The sequence below is a fragment of the Stenella coeruleoalba genome, assembly GCF_951394435.1.
Source record: "Stenella coeruleoalba genome assembly, chromosome: 2".
In the NCBI taxonomy this organism is placed as follows: Eukaryota; Metazoa; Chordata; class Mammalia; order Artiodactyla; family Delphinidae; genus Stenella; species Stenella coeruleoalba.
In genome coordinates, this window is record NC_137147.1 from 1694318 (window position 1) to 1711713 (window position 17396).

Sequence of the window (17396 nt, forward strand, 5' to 3'; positions counted from 1 at the left end):
ACTGTAAAATTCCACATGCTGAAAGCAACTTGGAAAGAAGGGGGAATTTCTTACACCCTTTGTAGTATGCAAAGGCATGAAGACACAAAGATGACCAGGGACACCATGAGACAGGATGTGCTTAACTAAAACCACACACAGGAAGGACACTTTGTAGACAACTGGAACAAAATCTTGGACTATAAAATCCACAGCACAAAATTAAGAAGCAGTGGGTACACATTAGTTTCACAAGGAATGTGCATTTTCTTACATAGCCTTGAAGTTATCTCCTTCACTGTCTATTGGAGGTAACATCATCTTGGGGCGCCCAGAGCCTGACATGGACATCGACTTGTGATGTCGCAGCCGACAGGTGGAAGATGTCTTACAAACAGAGGCAGGGCTAGCTGCGTAAGCGAACATTTCCATCAGGCTGGGAGGGGGTTTGGGTTCAGGCAGAGGCAGAAACAACAGTATGATGGACTAGTGACAAAAAGAGCAACTCTTGTTCAAAGCATATAACCTTCCTCCCCAAACCATCTCGTCTTTGTCAAGGAACAAAAATCTCTTAAACCTGTTTTGGGGATTCTGGAGCAACTGCTAATCTGTATCTGCTTTTTTTAAAACAGCAATTTAAAAAGTTTATTAGCTTTAAAGAAAAGAAAATAACATCATACATGTTTGAATATTTACGTGAGAGGGACGATCTCTTCCGAGCTATGTATAAAATTAAGCCTACCCTAAAAGAGATGCCTCCATTCATACCAAAGTGAATCTATAACATGAGCCCACTATGCTCTTGACCTGTTCCCAAAGCACACTGTCATATTTTAAATGGACTAGTAACATCACAGGCGCAGCAGTAACTAGTTCTATTTATCAAAGTATTCTATGTTGTTTAGATATCCTATGTTGTTTGTATTTATCAAAGTATCCTATGTTGGGCTTCCCTAGTGGCGCTAGTGGTTAGGAATCCGCCTGCCAATGCAGAGGACACGGGTTCGAGCCCTGGTCCAGGAAGATCCCACATGCCGCGGAGCAACTAAGCCCGTGCGTCACAACTACTGAGCCTGTGCTCTAGAGCCCGCAAGCCACAACTACTGAGCCCCCGCGCCACAAACTACTGAAGCTCAAGCGCCTAGAGCCCGTGCTCTGCAACAAGAGAAGGCACCACAGTGAGAAGCCCACGCACTGCACAAACAAAGAGTAGCCCCTGCTCGCTGCAACTAGAGAAAGCCCGTGCGCAGCAATGAAGACCCAATGCAGCCAAAAATAAAATAAATTTATTTAAAAAAAGTATCCTGTTAAAACCTTCCTACTCAAAGGACTTTCACTTCTTTATAAACAACACTCTGAATTCCTAAGGGGTCAACAGAGCCCCATTTTTCAAGGTGGGAAAACTAATAAGAGCGAATTAACTGTTTATAGACAGAAAAAGAGTAACAAGTGGCTACATGTCTGCAGTTTCACCTGGCACAGACAGCTATGGGACAAAACTACCTAAGGGAGTTTCCCCATCCTTAATTCCAGCTCAGTCATCATGTCCTTGGAATTTCAAAGGGGCAGTTTCTTTCCTTTAAAAGATAATCAGGGATTTAGAATTTTGACCATACTCTTTCAGTGACTTTCTACAGAAATCCTTTCAAAGCCTGAAACCTAGAAACATCAGGTTCTTTCCCTCATGCCCCACATCCAGAGCAACTGGGACATCTTGTTGGTGTCAACTTCCTAACAGCACTTCAATGAGCCCGGGCCTCCCCACCTCTACTCTGAGGGTCTTCGTGCAGCGCTTCACCTCTCCCACAGGCCCAGTCCTAAGTCATCTGTCTTTACTGGTCTCCAATTTCACACTTTCCAATCTGTCCACCATACAGCTGTGAACTTTCTAAAGCGCAAACCTGACCTTGTCACTCATCTGCTTTTAACCATGCAAAAGCACACTGCGTCTTCAGGATAAAGTCCAAACTCCGCTGGCATCCAAGTAGCATCCTCAGGTGCCCACAGCTCGGCCCCTGCCACCTCTCCAGGCTTGACCTTTCACTGTTACCTCCCGGGACTAGACTTTCGGGCCCACCTGATGATGTGCAGTTGCTTGGTCGTGCATCAAAGAACTTTTGCAGGAGCTATTCTCCGTGTCTGGAGAGCTGGCATCTTTCTACTTTCATCAAAATCCAACCCAGAGGTCATCCCCTCCGCGAAGTCTCCACCGGTGCCCTCTCCCATCAGGAGTGACTCATTCCGCTCTATGTATTCAGTGTGGGCACCTGCTACCGCACACCACACTGTACCGCAGTGACTCCTGTCTGCTCATGCGCCCTGGAAGCATGGTCTGCAATCTCATCGTGTCCCCGGGGTCTCCTAACTGAAAAGGTACATTAATGAAATGAGCCACTGGAATTCTAACAGTCCCAATATGAAGGAGACAGGTCTTTGTAATAAACTGCTCAAGAAGATCTGCTTGTCCCTGCGTTTGTTTGACAATCCTGCCCTCCCACTTGGGGGAGTGGCTTATAAAGATTAAACAGAGATTCACTTTTGTGTTTTTCACAGTCCTTTCCTTTGGCAAAAACACCTGAATTCTGTTTTGGTAGAAATAGGTTTTTGGTCTCTCGATGTCGTTGACTCCACCCCAGACTTTCCCAGCTACCCTGGCCAGTGACAGATTAAGAGATGGGCACATGGCCAGAGCCAGACCAACAGGGCCCCAGAAGACAGCCCCAGGGCTTCTGCTTGAGCAGAGCTGAGTGTGGGAAGATGTCAGGGCGGATGCTGCTGAGCCCATCAAGGAACTCCTGCAGAAGAAGCAGAACTATGAGATGAACCCTGACTCCATCCCTGGACTTTTTTAGTTATAGGAATTCATAGATGCCCTTTTTAATTTAAACTTGTTTGGACTGGGTTTCTGTCACCTGCAACACAGAGAGTCCTAAGTGATTCAACTATCTGAAGAAATGCTTTGTTGTTTCCAATATGCACGTACAGACATACATACACATAGATACATATAATTTTACTTTAATAAGTTACAGATAAATACAACTGTCTTTTGTGCTCTATTACCTGTTCCGAGCAGGTCAAGAGTCGTCAAACACACTTTATGCCCCTGCCCAGCTGCTGATGTTCTCTTGCCCAAATTAGGAGCTAAGATCAATAGATGCATTAAAAAAAAAAAACCGGGGAAGAAGAGGAGGCAGGGGTTATTTGGCATCTTCCCTGGAGAATATAAATGGTCCCAAAGACTCTGGATAAGGAAATGGCTTTCCTTATCCAGAGCAGGGAGATGCTCAGTCTATCCCCTGTGAGGCCATTGCTCCCTGGCTGGACACTGAAGGCAAGACTGTGTGGACAGACACTTTACAACAAAAAACTGACCCCTCCTTAGAGTCAGAGACCTTCTTAAAAAGGAAGTGTAAATTGATATATTAAAAATTGTTAAATTTTTACAAAATCTTAAAGGCAATTAAATGAATTATTTCTTTAGAAATTTAATCATGTCACATTACGAGTTCCACAAAGCAAGCAACAAAACAGATGTGTTGTTTTTGACTTCTAAAGTAGGCCTAGCACCTCAATTTAGGAAACAGTAAACTCAATAAATGTTTGCCGAATGTCAAGTCTGTACAAACTCACAAAAATTCTATTTACAACATACAATCCCAACATCACAATGGGCTGCATCAAACTGGACAAAATTTCTCCCCCAGAAAAGTGGCACAAATGATGGTTATAGTTCATAGACCACCCCACAAGAATCTACATAAACAAAACAGTAACTGCGTTATATTTTTAGTAGTTCTGGGTACAAGGAAAAATCATTTTTTAAACCTTAACTTACAGAAATAGTATGATTTCTTAAAATTCAAATTGTGTGAAGTTCCTGTTAATCTTCTGGTTTTATATCTATGCCTGATAATTTTTTAAAATTCTAATCTACTTACTGTTATTAAAGGAAAGGTATTTTCAATTTGTTTGATATGACATCTATCCTATATCAGAACATTCTGATATGAAATTGGTCGCTGACTCAAAGCATACTCAGTGATTGGGCAAAAGCAAAATTAAAAATATAACCCAAAGATACTTGTGTTAAATGTGATAAAACCTTCTTTGCTCATTTAGTTTTCATTAGCCACAATCATTCTCTTGTTGGAATTCTGTAAAAACATTCTCATGTATAAGAAAAAAGTCCAACATATTGAAGGCTAAAATGGGAATTAATGTCCTTCTTTCAGAAGTTAACATAGATCCGGGCATCCTGTACCTTACTAGTATTGTAGTCAAGGAATAAGATATATATGGGAGAGGAAAAAGCAACAATCTGCCAAAGAAGTCATCTGCACACAGAGAAGGCTCAGTGCATAATTTATGACTCAAGCATCTATTTTAAGGGTGAGAAAGTTGTCACATTTAATGCCTTCCTTAACTGGAAGTAAAAAATATGACCACCACTTTGGCACTCAAACCTCCAATATTTTCCCACAATTTTTCAATTCATTTGTAAGACAGAAAAAGAAAATCCAGATATTATGAAAATCATGGGCCCCGCTTGTGTGGTTGGAGGCACTGTCTGACTGAAGATAAAGACAACACTTTCAGCAAAGCATTTAAAGAGCCGATGCTAACAGATGCCATAAGGCCCAGGCTGGTATAAGGAGGAGGCAGCCCCACTGAGGAAGGCGTCTGCAGGTAGAACACAGACAGGTAATGACTCCAAAGAAATCAGAGTATTCCTAAAACTATTTCCAAAGAGTGAACTGAATAACTGTAGGGAAGGAGAATTAGAGGAGTAGATGCACACACAGAAACACAAATCAAGGGAGCAGACCTAGATCTTGGTCTTAATAGCCTTTTAAATAAAAGTCTGACTCTGTACCTCAGAGAATTGTATATTCTAAAGTTCAAAAGGAATGTGATAGAATAATTCAACAATTTAGAAGAATCTGTAAAAAGAAAGGTCATGAAACAACATTTTTCTAGTTCTATAGACTAATATCCATAACATATTAGAAACTTTTGGGAACTCCCTGGCAGTCCAGTGGTTCGGACTCAGCACTTTCACTGTGGGGAACCCAGGTTCAATCCCTGGTCAGGGAACTAAGATTCCATGAGGCCAAAAAAAAAAAAAAGAAGAAAGAAATTTCTAAGTCTTCTACTGATATCTCCTATTCAATCCCTTCAAACTAGAAGAAATTTGATAGATTTGACAAAGTAACTGTAAGAAAAGAAAATTTACCAAAGAATAGACCACTATTAAAAAATAAATATACCAATCACTAATTTATAAGCTATCTAGCCCAGTTGCTCTACTCAAATTATTAATAGTTCTTAATCATAGGAAAAAGACAATGTTAAAACAAGCACACACATAGGAATCAGAATATCAGGATGTAAATATTTCTAAAAATTCACTGAAAAATGAATGTAATCTCACATAGTAAGCTTTTACCTTCATGTCAATTCAAACATAAGTGGTCTGTGGAAGAGGGGAATGATAAAATAGTCTGGTTTTAAGGGTGAAAGAGGTTAGGTTAGGCTTAGGTTGTTACAGAAGTTACTGATCAAACATTTCATTTGACTGATGAGATCTAAAGGAAACAGAAATCTTATAATGCAATTTCAGAAAGTAAATGTCAGAAAAAGAGGAAAAACAATTTTGATGCTACACATGAGAATGTGATATGACCAAGCAATGTTCAGAGAGGCCAGGGGACAATGAAAGATGATGTGAATTTATTTTATGGATTTCTACTCCAGAACTTTATCTGCTCACTTTGACCTTATCTCACCATTTTGAATTTAGTTTTATACTACTTTTCCAAGAAGAAAGAAGGAAAATCATGCCCATTTGGGAAATTTGTTCTATATACAATATATTTCACTACTCTACCAATCCAACTCCCCCCACCCACTTTTCCCTCTGCCCAAACTTAGCTCTACTCCATGGTTTCTGGATGTACTTAATCCCACTTTTCTGACTCTATTTCTTATTTTGAAACCCCAAGAAAATTGTTTGCATGATCTAACTCCTTACTGACATATTACTTTGTTAGTATTTTAAATCATGCTTATCCAATGTATGACTGCCTCTCTACCAGATTAAAATCATTCAGAAGATTGCACTCTCCATTTCTCTGGGATACTCAGTGTGTCTCTTTTAAGGTGAAGACTGTGTTACTACTTGTCCGCCATGCTCCTCTGACACACTGCTGACCTATGACTGAAGGCTCACCCGCCCCATCAGGTGCTCCACATCTTCCTGAGGTGTGGCTCCCCGTCTCAGGTCCTCATCCTTCCCCCTTCCAGCCCTGGTTCAAGTTATTCATGTGCACAAAATAATCTCCATTTCCCTGTTCATAATTCTACAATTAAACCATAGCTTACCATCTATTTCCTCTGGGAAAGCTCCCTGCTTTAACTCAACCCTTCCAATCATCATACGCAGCTGGCCAGGAGGATAAGCTCTGGACAATGAGAGGAATTTGGAATTCTAGGATCTCACTAAAACTCTGCGTTCAAATTTAACTTACCATTAGCGAATACTTACCACTAGTATTTGAATTTTGATTATAAAAACTGAGAAGCAAATATCATTCTTCCATTTCTCTTGGGAAAAACAAATTTTCTTGCAAACAGGTAAAATTTCATACCTGTTTTCTTTGCCATTATGAATTACTGAATGTCTATCAGCTGTAGTTCTTTCACTGCAAACATAAGTATTCCGCCGCGTCATTCCACCAGATGCTGTATTACTCTATTAAAAAAAAGGGCATTTTGGTCTTAAACTATTTAGTAAGTATAGTACAATAGGAAAAAAACCCCACCTAATTTAAATAAACGTGAATACTCTTTAAATAAACCTACACTAAAATATCAACAGTACTGGCCACTAGATCAGAGAAGAGGATGAAGGCAGCAGCCTCCACCCTCCTTCCTAGCCTCCAATGTTTCTGCAATAATGAAAGATGGCTATGGTAAAGTGACTCTGAAAAGCTGGCTATAATAATCTACAGAGTAATAACTCATGGATTATTTAAAACAAAGCAGACAGAGAGATCCACCATTTTTAAAAGGTAATACTTTCAAAGTAAAAAATTAAAAAGCAAGGATTATAAATATAAGGTAAATATACAAATAAAATAAAAAATAAAAAAATAAAAAGATAAAAATTAGGGTTAAAACTGTAAAACTATTAGAAAAAAATGGGTATATCTACATGACCTTGGATTCGACGAGAGATTCAGATAAGACACACACACAAAAATATGAGTAACAAAAAGAAAAAAATAAACTGGACTTTATCAAAATTAGAAACTTTTGTGCATCAAAGAACACTATCAAAGATGTGAAAAGAGAACCTACAGAATAGGAGAAAATATTTGCAAATCCTGTATTCGGTAAAGGTTTAATATCCAGAATACATAACGAATCCTTACAACTCAACCACAAGATGACAAACAACCCAATTTAAAAATGGGCAAAGGACTTGAATAGACATTTTTCCAAAGAAGGCATACAAATGGCCAATAAACACATGAAAAGATGCTGAACATCACTGGTCATTTAGGAAACGCAAATCAAAACCACAATGAGGTACCACTTCACACACACCAGGATAGCTATAATTAAAAAAAACAGAAAATAACAAGTATTGGCAAGGATGTGGAGAAACAGAGACTCAAATACGGCAGGTGCGGTACACAAACTTGTACACAAATGCTTACAGCAACATTATTTATAATAACCAAAAGACAGGAACAATCTAAATGTCCATGAACGAATAAGAAGGTAAACAAACTGTGGCATATAAAAAGGAATGAGTTCACCCAACAACTTGGATGAACCATGAAAATATTACGGTGAGTGAAAGAAGGCAGACACAAGAGGCTTGTATAAGTCCATTTATATGAAATCTCCAGAATAGGCAAACCTACTGGGAGAGAAAGCAGATTACTGGATGCCAGGGGCTGGGGAAGAGAGGATTGGAGAGAGTGATTACTTAATGAGCACAGGGCGTTCGGAAGTGTTTCAGAACTAGAGAGAGGTAGAGGCTGCACAACACTGTGAATGTACTACATGCCACTGAATAGTATGCTTCAAATGGCTAATTATATGTCATGTGAATTTCACATCAATTTGTAAAAAGCTAATACTTTCAAAATTAAAAAGCAAGGAATAAAAGTCACAAGTAAAAACTTTTATCAGATAACAATTTTAAAACAAAGATAAAAGCAGCCACCTTTAATACAACATGAGCAGATCATGTATAGGGAAGCAGAAGACAAGTGGGAGAAAATTATAACAACATACTTCTTTCCTTTATAAATAATCATATATGAGTGGCTAATAATGCTTGCGATATACTTTCAAAAGGGGGGTGGTGCAGATGAATAGAGTGAAGGAATGGAAGTTATGAAGGCAGGGAACAAAGTCTTTTTCTTCTTCTGGTAACTGTCAACAAAAATTGGAGGCTGCATTTAAATTGCAGGGCTATGGAATGACGATCCAATTTTACTGCATTAGGAAGCCAAATAAAAAACCTTTCCACACAGCGTTTACTCTGATAAAGCACAATGTCAAAGGATGGAACACACAAAACCTTCTGGGTTCCTTTCTAAGCCTCTCCCCAAGAAATGGCCAAAGGGAGCAGCACAGATTCCGTGTGGGATCCTCAGTTTGGGGTTTCTTTAGGGTAGAGGAAAGGCTTTGTCACCGCTAACTTTTAGGGAAAAATGTGGTTACAGAATATCCTTAAAATTGTTCATTCTCTGAAAATTCTTTTTAAAATTACTTTTTGAGTCTTCCAGTTATAAAATAAGTAAGCCCTGGGGATGCAATGTGCAGCATGGTGACTCTAGTAGTGAACAATACTGTAGTGCATATTTGGAAGTTGCCAAGAGGGTAAATCTAAGAAGTTCACATCACAAGAAAAGAATTCTGTAACTGTGTATGGTGACGGATGTTAATTAGACTTAGAGATCATTTCACAATAAATACAAACATCAAATCATGAAAAAAATTACTTTTGGAGTGCTAAGAATAATAATCACTATGTTAGGTCAGAGAGAACACATTTCAATTCACAAAGAAGTTGTTGAAACTGAATAGATTCAATTTAACAAATACTACCTACTTCCTAGGGAGATTTTGTTCAGGGCAGGGACTAAGAGACGGATTCGGTTTAGCAGTATAACTTCAGACAATTACCTAACTTTTCTTCAATTACTTCACCTTAACATTTAGCTAAGACATGAAAAAGCACTCAGCATGGTCCCTGGCACATGGTAAGGACTCAGTCAACACTCTGTATCAATAGAGCCCTTTGAGATGCAGGGCAAACACCAAATCCCTGGCAGTCAGAGCTCACAGTGCCCTGTACAGACTCCATCAGGTTGCTGTTTGCCATCACCTGTCTGCACTGTCCCCATTTGGTTTTATTCATTTCCTCTGTTAGATTATGACGTCTTTCCATATCTCAGCACCTGATACAGTCTGAAGTTTAGCAGATGTTTATGGAGTAACTAAAAACAGCCCTTGACATAAAGGATCTGATCACTCATCCAGTGGGATACGGCTCAACAAGAAATACGTGCAACAGAGCAAGTGATCCTTACAGGCTGAGACTGTGCCTGGTGGCCCAGTGGGTAGGGCTTTGTAGGCAGATGAACACACAGGAGCAAAATGTCTTATCATTTCAATCCTACAACCCTAGCCTGACCTACAGTCCAACAATACTTACACCAGGGACGGTGGAGCTCTTCTTGCGTTCAGGAATATCTGCCTTGTTGGGATTACTTGCACTCCCAAGCATGGGACTGGCTGGAGCAACTCCCTTTCCTCCAGCAGCACTGCCGCCTGGTTTCCGGGAGGGAACTCCATCTTCTCTGAGGTCGCCGTCTGCAGTGCTGGTCTGACTCCTTTTTGGATACGCCACAACTGAAGGAATAGCTGGTCCAGCTAAAATACAGAGTTCACTTTTTAAAAGTCAGAATATAGTTTTATGTTTTATCCTGTGAAAATGAACACTTTATAAGATGACCCAAGATTTCTATTCATCTAAGAGAATATAAGACAGTAAAAATCTTCTAAGATGCTTCCCATTCATGTATAATGTCTTCCCTATGCAATGAATTCAATTTTATTTTATTTTTTTTAAATTACCTAACCACTTTAAAAATATATATATATTTATTTTTGGCTGTGTTGACTCTTCATTGCTGCACGTGGGCTTTCTCTAGTTGTGGCGAGCAGGGGCTGCTCTTCGTTGCGGTGTGTGGGCTTCTCATTGCAGTGGCTTGTCTTGTTGTGCAGCACGGCCTCTAGGTGCACGGACTTCAGTAGTTGTGGCTCACGAGCTCTGGAGCGCAGGCTCAGTACTTGTGCCGCATGGGCTTAGTTGCTCTGTGGCATGTGGGATCTTCCCAAACCCGTGTCCCCTGCATTGGCAGGCAGATTCTTTTTTGTTGTTTTTTATTCCTTTTTGCAGGCAGATTCTTAACTACTGTACCACCAGGGAAGTCCTGAATTCAATATTAAAATTTCACTTATTAGTCCCTAACATTCTACGTTTTTTTTTTTTTTTTTTTTTTTTTTGGCGGTACGCGGGCCTCTCACCGTTGTGGCCTCTTCCGCCGCAGAGCACAGGCTCCGGACGCGCAGGCTCAGCGGCCATGGCTCACGCGCCCAGCCGCTTCGCGGCATGTGGGATCTTCCCGGACCAGGGCACGAACCCGAGTCCCTTGCATCGGCAGGCGGACTCTCAACCACTGCGCCACCAGGGAAGCCCCATTCTACGTTTTTAAAGTTGTTTTTTTTTTTTTTTAACTAATAGGCTTATATAGTTGTCTTTCTGAAACATGTTTACGGGGTGTTGCTGGACAGATAAATAATCAAACTAACTTGATGCATACACATCATGCAGAATGAACTGGTTCACCTGGTATCTATACATCTGAGTGAATTTCATCCTTTTTGTATAAGAGATGCCGTCACCTTTTGGAAAAGAACAGTACAGATTTACAGGCTCTTTCTTTTGAAGTTTTATCTTGCATCTTTTTTAAAGCACTCATAATCTTCTAGGTAAACAGGAATTTGAGTAGACAAGGAGAGGCAGTATGAGCAAAAGAAAGCATGTTTCTCATGGAAGTGACAGGGAGGACATGGGTGGATGTTCCCGGTCAGACCCCCTCCCAAGGGGAGGATGCCTAGGGACACCCCAGGTGGGCAATTAACTGATGTCCTGCAGTAAATCACCTAGAGACTCTGATGACACAGGAGATTCAGAGTTCAAAGAATTATGGAAATGAACGAGATAACTAGTATATTCATTATATATGACGTCCAGTGGTAATCTTAAGGAACAGCACCAAATGCTAATCATTTATGGTAGAAAAGCCTTTATATTTTAGGTCTATTAAAAAATGGATGGGAGGGGGAAGAGGGAAGGGGAGGGAGGGACTGGGAGCTTGGGGTTAGTAGATGCAAACTACTACATATAGAATGGATAAACAACCAGGTCTCATTGTATAGTACAGGGAATTATATTCAATATCCTGAGATAAACCATAATGGAAAAGAATATGAAGACGAATGTATATATGTGTATAACTGAGTCACTCTATTGTATAGTAGAAATTAAGACAACACTGTAAATCAACTATACTTCAACAGAAAAATAAATTATTAAAAAAAAATGGATGGGGTGGGGTACAGAAAAGCTACTTCTAGGACAAAAATCCAAATGGTAAATCTAGGGAATTCCCTGGTGGTCCAGTGGTTAGGACCCTGTGCTTTCACTGCTGAGGGCCCAGGTTCGATCCCTGGTTGGGGAGCTAAGATCCCACAAGCTGCGTGGTGTGGTAAATAAATAAATAATGGTAATTCTATTTGGAACTGAATTAAAAGTAAACAAAGATTTGATTTATGGGAGAACAATCAAGTTCTCAGTTTGGCAATTTTAACATATAAAACAAAGAATCAACCAAGTACAGGGTGATACTACCCTTAATACTTCTTTCCTCTCAATATCATGATACATCTAATGACATTCTGAATCTTTAGGGTTACTACCAATTTGTTCTGAAACATTTATTATTGCTATTTAGAAAATTAAAAGATTTTTTTTCATTTTAGGATCTGAGACTGTGCATGGAACAGCTACTGATACAAGCCGCTGACCTCATTCATTCAGACTGCTCCTGTCTTACTTGCACTGTGTGTTATGTGCGTGTGCATTCAGCTCTCCACATTTTAATCACATGTGCAGATGCACGCGATCACCACCAGTCAAGACGAAGAACAGTTCTATCTCAAGGACCTTGTGAGCGACCCTAACACAGCCACAGCCATCTATCTTCCACCTCAAGTCCCTTCCCTAAATCCTGGCAACCGCCAATCTGTTCTCATCTGTGTAATTCCGTCATTTCAAGAATGTTATGTGAATGGAGTCAATGTAACCTTTTGAGATTGTCTCCCCCCACTCAGCATAATTCCCTTGAGATCCATCCAAATTGTTGTATTTATCAATAATTTGTTCCTTTTTTTTTTTTTTTTTTTTTTTTTTTGCGGTACGCAGGCCTCTCACGGCTGTGGCCTCTCCCGTTGCGGAGCACAGGCTCCGGACGCGCAGGCTCAGCGGCCATGGCTCACGGGCCCAGCCGCTCCGCAGCATGTGCGACCCTCCTGGACCGGGGCACGAATCCGCGTCCCCTGCATCGGCAGGTGGACTCTCAACCACTGCGCCACCAGGGAAGCCCAATTTATTCCTTTTTATTGCTGAGTAGTGCTCCGTAGTGTGGATATATCACGCAAAAATGTGATTTTTCTTCTTTTTTTACTTTTGGGCCACACCGCACAGCTTGCAGGATCTTAGTTCCCTGACCAGGGAGTGAACCCGGGCCACGACAGTGAAAGTGCCTAGAGTCCTAATTAACCACTGGACCGCCGGGGAATTCCCCAAAATATGATTTTTAAAAAAATAATTTTTATTTAATTAATTAATTTATATATTTTGTATTTTATTTTAGGCTGCGTTGGGTCTTAGTTGTGGCTCGTGGGATCTTCGTTACAGCATGCAGGATCTTTTGTTGTGGCGTGCGGGCTCCAGAGCACATTGGCACGCAGGCACAAGCGCACTCTTGTTGAGGCACGTGGGCTCAGTTGTTGTGGCATGCGGGCTTAGTTGCCCTGCAGCGTGTGGGATCTTAGTTCCCAGACCAGGGATCAAACCCGAGTCCCCTGCACTGGAAGGCAGATTCTTTACTGCTGGACCACCAGGGAAGTCCCAGTTTCTTTTTTTTATATTTACACCTTTATTCCAATTGGAATCCAACCTTGTATAAGATGTGAGAAATGGATGCAAATTTATTTTTTTTCCTGATCACTACCAACCTCCCCAATACCAGTGACTGGTTAACAGAACAGTGATTCTTCACTTTCTTTTCTTTTTCTTTTTTTAAATAAAAGAACCCCTTGAAAATCTGATGAAGATCACCCTTCCTAGAAAAAAATGTACATACATACAGGGGGGTTCATACATGGGACCGAAATTAAGAAACACAAATAAAAATTAAGTTATGATTTTACAGAAGCAGGCAGATATAAATCATTGGCATCCAGAGGGAGGGAACAAGAGGAGAGATGAGATGGGGTGGGAGGGCAAGCTAAGAGTTGGTCTGTCTACAGGCTTGCCTGCCTTCACTTGGCACCAAGTGGATGTGCTTTACTAGATTTCATTATTTGGAACCGATCTCATTTTCAGCACTTAAATGAACAGTGCCAGAGGCATAATCAAATCTTTTTTTTTTTGCTGACCACTATCTTCATCCCCAAAGAATGTGGAATTGGGTCAGTGATTTTCTATATACAGAATATCTGGAAATGTTCTTTTGTGAACTTCTTTTTAATATCAGAGGCTCCAAGAAAGAAGGATGATTATTATTATAAAAGCACTACTATAAGAGGTAATGGGCGGGTTAGTGGACACAGCCATAGGACCAGGGGCCAGGAATCCTGGGTCTGTCTCAGGCGTTCCCACTTCTATTTAACCTCAGAAGACCTGGTGAGCTCTCTTGCCCTATTTCCTTTTTGCTAATATGGGGGTTTGGTGACCTCTTTTTAGCTCTAAAATTTTCTGAGCTGGGGAAAGGGACATGAGAAAACTCCACCACCAGGTTTCTTCCAGGATCTAGGAACAATTTCCTTTAAACTGGTTGATTTAGAGCAACACGTAGGCATTTTGCTAATTGCTCTGCAGTACACAGAAAACCCCTCCTCGTAAGCAACTAGTATGAACACGAGAGACAGAGACCCAGATCGACACTTGGTTTACAAATGCCACCTGCACAAATCCTGGCATCAGACAGGTTCTGAGCTCTCAGTTACACCCTAGAAAATAGCAGACATATAGACAGTTTACTGACAGTGTCAGTACAATGTGCTGCTTTGGCCCAAACCACATAGAGAGGCAGCAGCAGCAGGGAGAGAAATGGAAACCAAAGTGTCATCACTTTTGGTACAAAACCAAAGCTACAGACACCTGGAATACTCTGTGCAATTCTAAGTGCCACATCTCAAGGTGAAAGAACGGAGGTGGACAAAGTCCAGAGAAGGGAAATGAACTGAACAAAGCGATGAATGGGTGTTCCATGTGAGGATGTATTTTTAAAAGTTAAGACCAGGCCAACATAAATTCGGTTCCTGCATGCTGGAATTAGAGGAAATAATAATATGTGAATAAACACACACCTACTAGAGTCTCTGGATTCCAACAAATGGGGCTGGCTTGAAGGTAGAATAACTGTCAAGTTTGGTAAGCATATCCTTTAGAGTCTTAAGTCTCATGAAATATTCACTTCTATGGTGAAAACTTTTAAGAGTGAGGGTGGTTAGACACAACAACAGCTAGAGTGTGGCTGAGAAAGACACATGTCAAAAATTTAAACCAATTAAGGCAAAACTGGGATACTATACATTTTCCAGGGCTGTGCTGTCCCATGTGGTAGCCACTGGCTGCACAGGGCTTTATAAATTTAACTGAGACAAAACTGAAAATCGTTTCCACAGTTCAAGTGCTCAACAGTCACATGTGGCTCAGGCTTCTACCCAGCCAGGCCTTACCCAATAAAAGCCTACTGAGGGACTTCCCCGGTGGCACAGTGGTTAAGAATCCGCCTGCCAATGCAGGGGACATGGTTTCCATCCCTGGTCCGGAAAGATCCCACATGCTGCGGAGCAACTAAACCCGTGCGCCATAACTACTGAGCCTGTGCCCTACAGCCTGCGAGCCACAACTACAGAAGCTCGTGCTCCTAGAGCCCGTGCTCCGCAACAAAGAGAAGCCACCGCAATGAGAAGCCCGTGCACCGCAACGAAGAGCAGCCCCCACTCAGTGCAACTAGACAAAGCCCGCGTGCAACAACGAAGACCCAACGCAGCCATAAATAAATAAATTTAAAAAAAAAAAAAAGAAAAAAAGCTTACTGAGTGTACCAAGGAGATCAGAGCCTTGAGATAAATATGCCAGAACCTGCAGGACTGCTTTGAAAGACATGTCAAGAAGGGAAAGCAAGCAAATCCAACCCCAGTAGTCCATAAGCAAAAGGATGCTTCCCAGTGTTAGGAGGCCTCTTGGTTAACGGGAGACTGAGAGAACACACTGGAATGGTCTCAAACTTACCGTGGTCACTGTACCGCCTCTGCTTCTGGCTTGAAGAAACACTTCTCTGGACTTTGTGGTGAGGAGACTGGCCAGTACTGTTGTTGAGGTCACTGCTTGGCCTAACCTTAGCAAGTGAAAGATTGCTGCTAGAACTGGAATCACTAGCATCCAGCTAAGAGAAAATGAGAAAAACAGAGCAAACCACAACACGAGCCCAAATGGTTTATTATGAAACTAAACTTACAATACACAAACCTCTCATAAGTAGTTCACTGAGAGAGAAGAATCAGTGTACAAAAATGACAACCCTACCGCAATGGGAGAGGCCACAACAGTGAGAGGCCCGCGTACCGCAAAAAAAAAAAAAAAAAAAAAAGACAACCCTAAACTCAGGCAAAAGTATTTTTCTGACTGCTGGAAAAACTCACACAAGGATAAATATTTATGTTCTTCTTTCCAGGCTTTTTCAAAAAACTTAAAACGGTCTATTTATTTCATCTGATACTTTACATTATTTAAAAACTACTAATGACTATAGGTTAACCTAATGGAAGCCAAATTATTAAAGGTTATCTTAAAGTTAAAACAGCATCTCATAATAGTCATAGGACTTAGATTAGTTATTTAAAGGTAAATTTAAAAATATTATCAAATGTTATACACACTAAAAAAAACTAAGTTTACATGAGCTAATAATTCACAAAAAGGATATTGTAGGTTTTTATCTGATTATTCTTACCTCTGAAGATTTTCTCCCCAACAACAAGTATGTAGCTGTGATTTCATCATATTTCATCTTACTAAGAGATTCTTGAATTTCGTCTTGTGAATATCCCATTCCCACCATAATATCTAAAAGAAGGGTATAATAGAGTTTATGTGTTTCGTTTGGTTAAGAAATCATTATGTTACAGGGTAAAATAATTTCCTTTATTTGACCCAAAAGATCACACATTTTCTAACATAAACGGGCAGTTGGCTTATTTCTGAGTTACTGAGTGCTATTACAGGAAATTGCAGATAAGTTCCTAAATATGACAAAACATATAAGCTGATTCATGTAACTTATACTTAACTTCCCATTATCCCCATTTTAGGCATACACATATGAATCAAAACAGAAATATGCTACTTGTACACACACCAACATGCAGGCACAGAATAATTACCTATTCTTTTCTGGTCTGAGATGTCCAGTTCTGGTTCAACAAATGGTTTTAGTTCATCTTCCTCATGCCCTGCATTGATCCACCTGTCCTTCATGATTTGCTGAAAGGTGAACTGTTCATTAGCAGCATAAAATGAAACGTTCTGATAATCACAATACTTAGGAAAGTTTATTTTCAACATTTCATCGATTATGGCTCAAAGGGTAACTTTTAAAAAATGTCTCAATGTTACCCCCGGATAGTATTCAATACGTCATACAAACCAAGCAAAGTTCTAAAAATACTTCAGAGACGCTCCAAAGTTGTTCCTTATTTCCACTTATGAGATTACCTCTAGAGTGCCTCGTTTTATTGGATTTAGCACCAGGAAACGTTTGAGAAGGTTTTCACAGTCTGTGGACATGTAGAAAGGGATTCTGTATTTCCCTCTTAATACTCTCTCTCTCAGTTCCTTTGGGGAGGCAGAGAGGAAAGAAAACTAGTGAGTCAACTTTTAGGTTAAAAAAGAACTCAAAGAACCCCACTGCAACAACATTAACACATTAACTCTTATCATTTTATAAAATCCTTTTAGCTTTCTGAAGAACGTG

General features: G+C 40.4%; 1 protein-coding gene across 8 annotated transcripts in view; it reads right to left on the reverse strand.

Annotated features, from left to right (window-relative positions):
- The window catches only part of MARK3 (microtubule affinity regulating kinase 3), a 108281-nt gene that overhangs the window by 10699 nt on the left and 80186 nt on the right, over positions 1-17396 (reverse strand). For 6 of the 8 annotated variants that reach the window (XM_079905771.1, XM_079905772.1, XM_079905770.1 and 3 more), the window contains 6 exons: positions 17138-17257; positions 16807-16906; positions 16377-16489; positions 15656-15809; positions 9719-9936; positions 6630-6733 (listed from right to left, as the gene is read on the reverse strand). In XM_079905771.1, coding sequence (XP_079761897.1) covers positions 6630-6733; positions 9719-9936; positions 15656-15809; positions 16377-16489; positions 16807-16906; positions 17138-17257 — 809 coding nt within the window. The remainder of the gene's footprint in view (positions 1-6629; positions 6734-9718; positions 9937-15655; positions 15810-16376; positions 16490-16806; positions 16907-17137; positions 17258-17396) is intronic. The other 2 variants (XM_079905767.1, XM_079905769.1) reach the window with 1 other exon arrangement.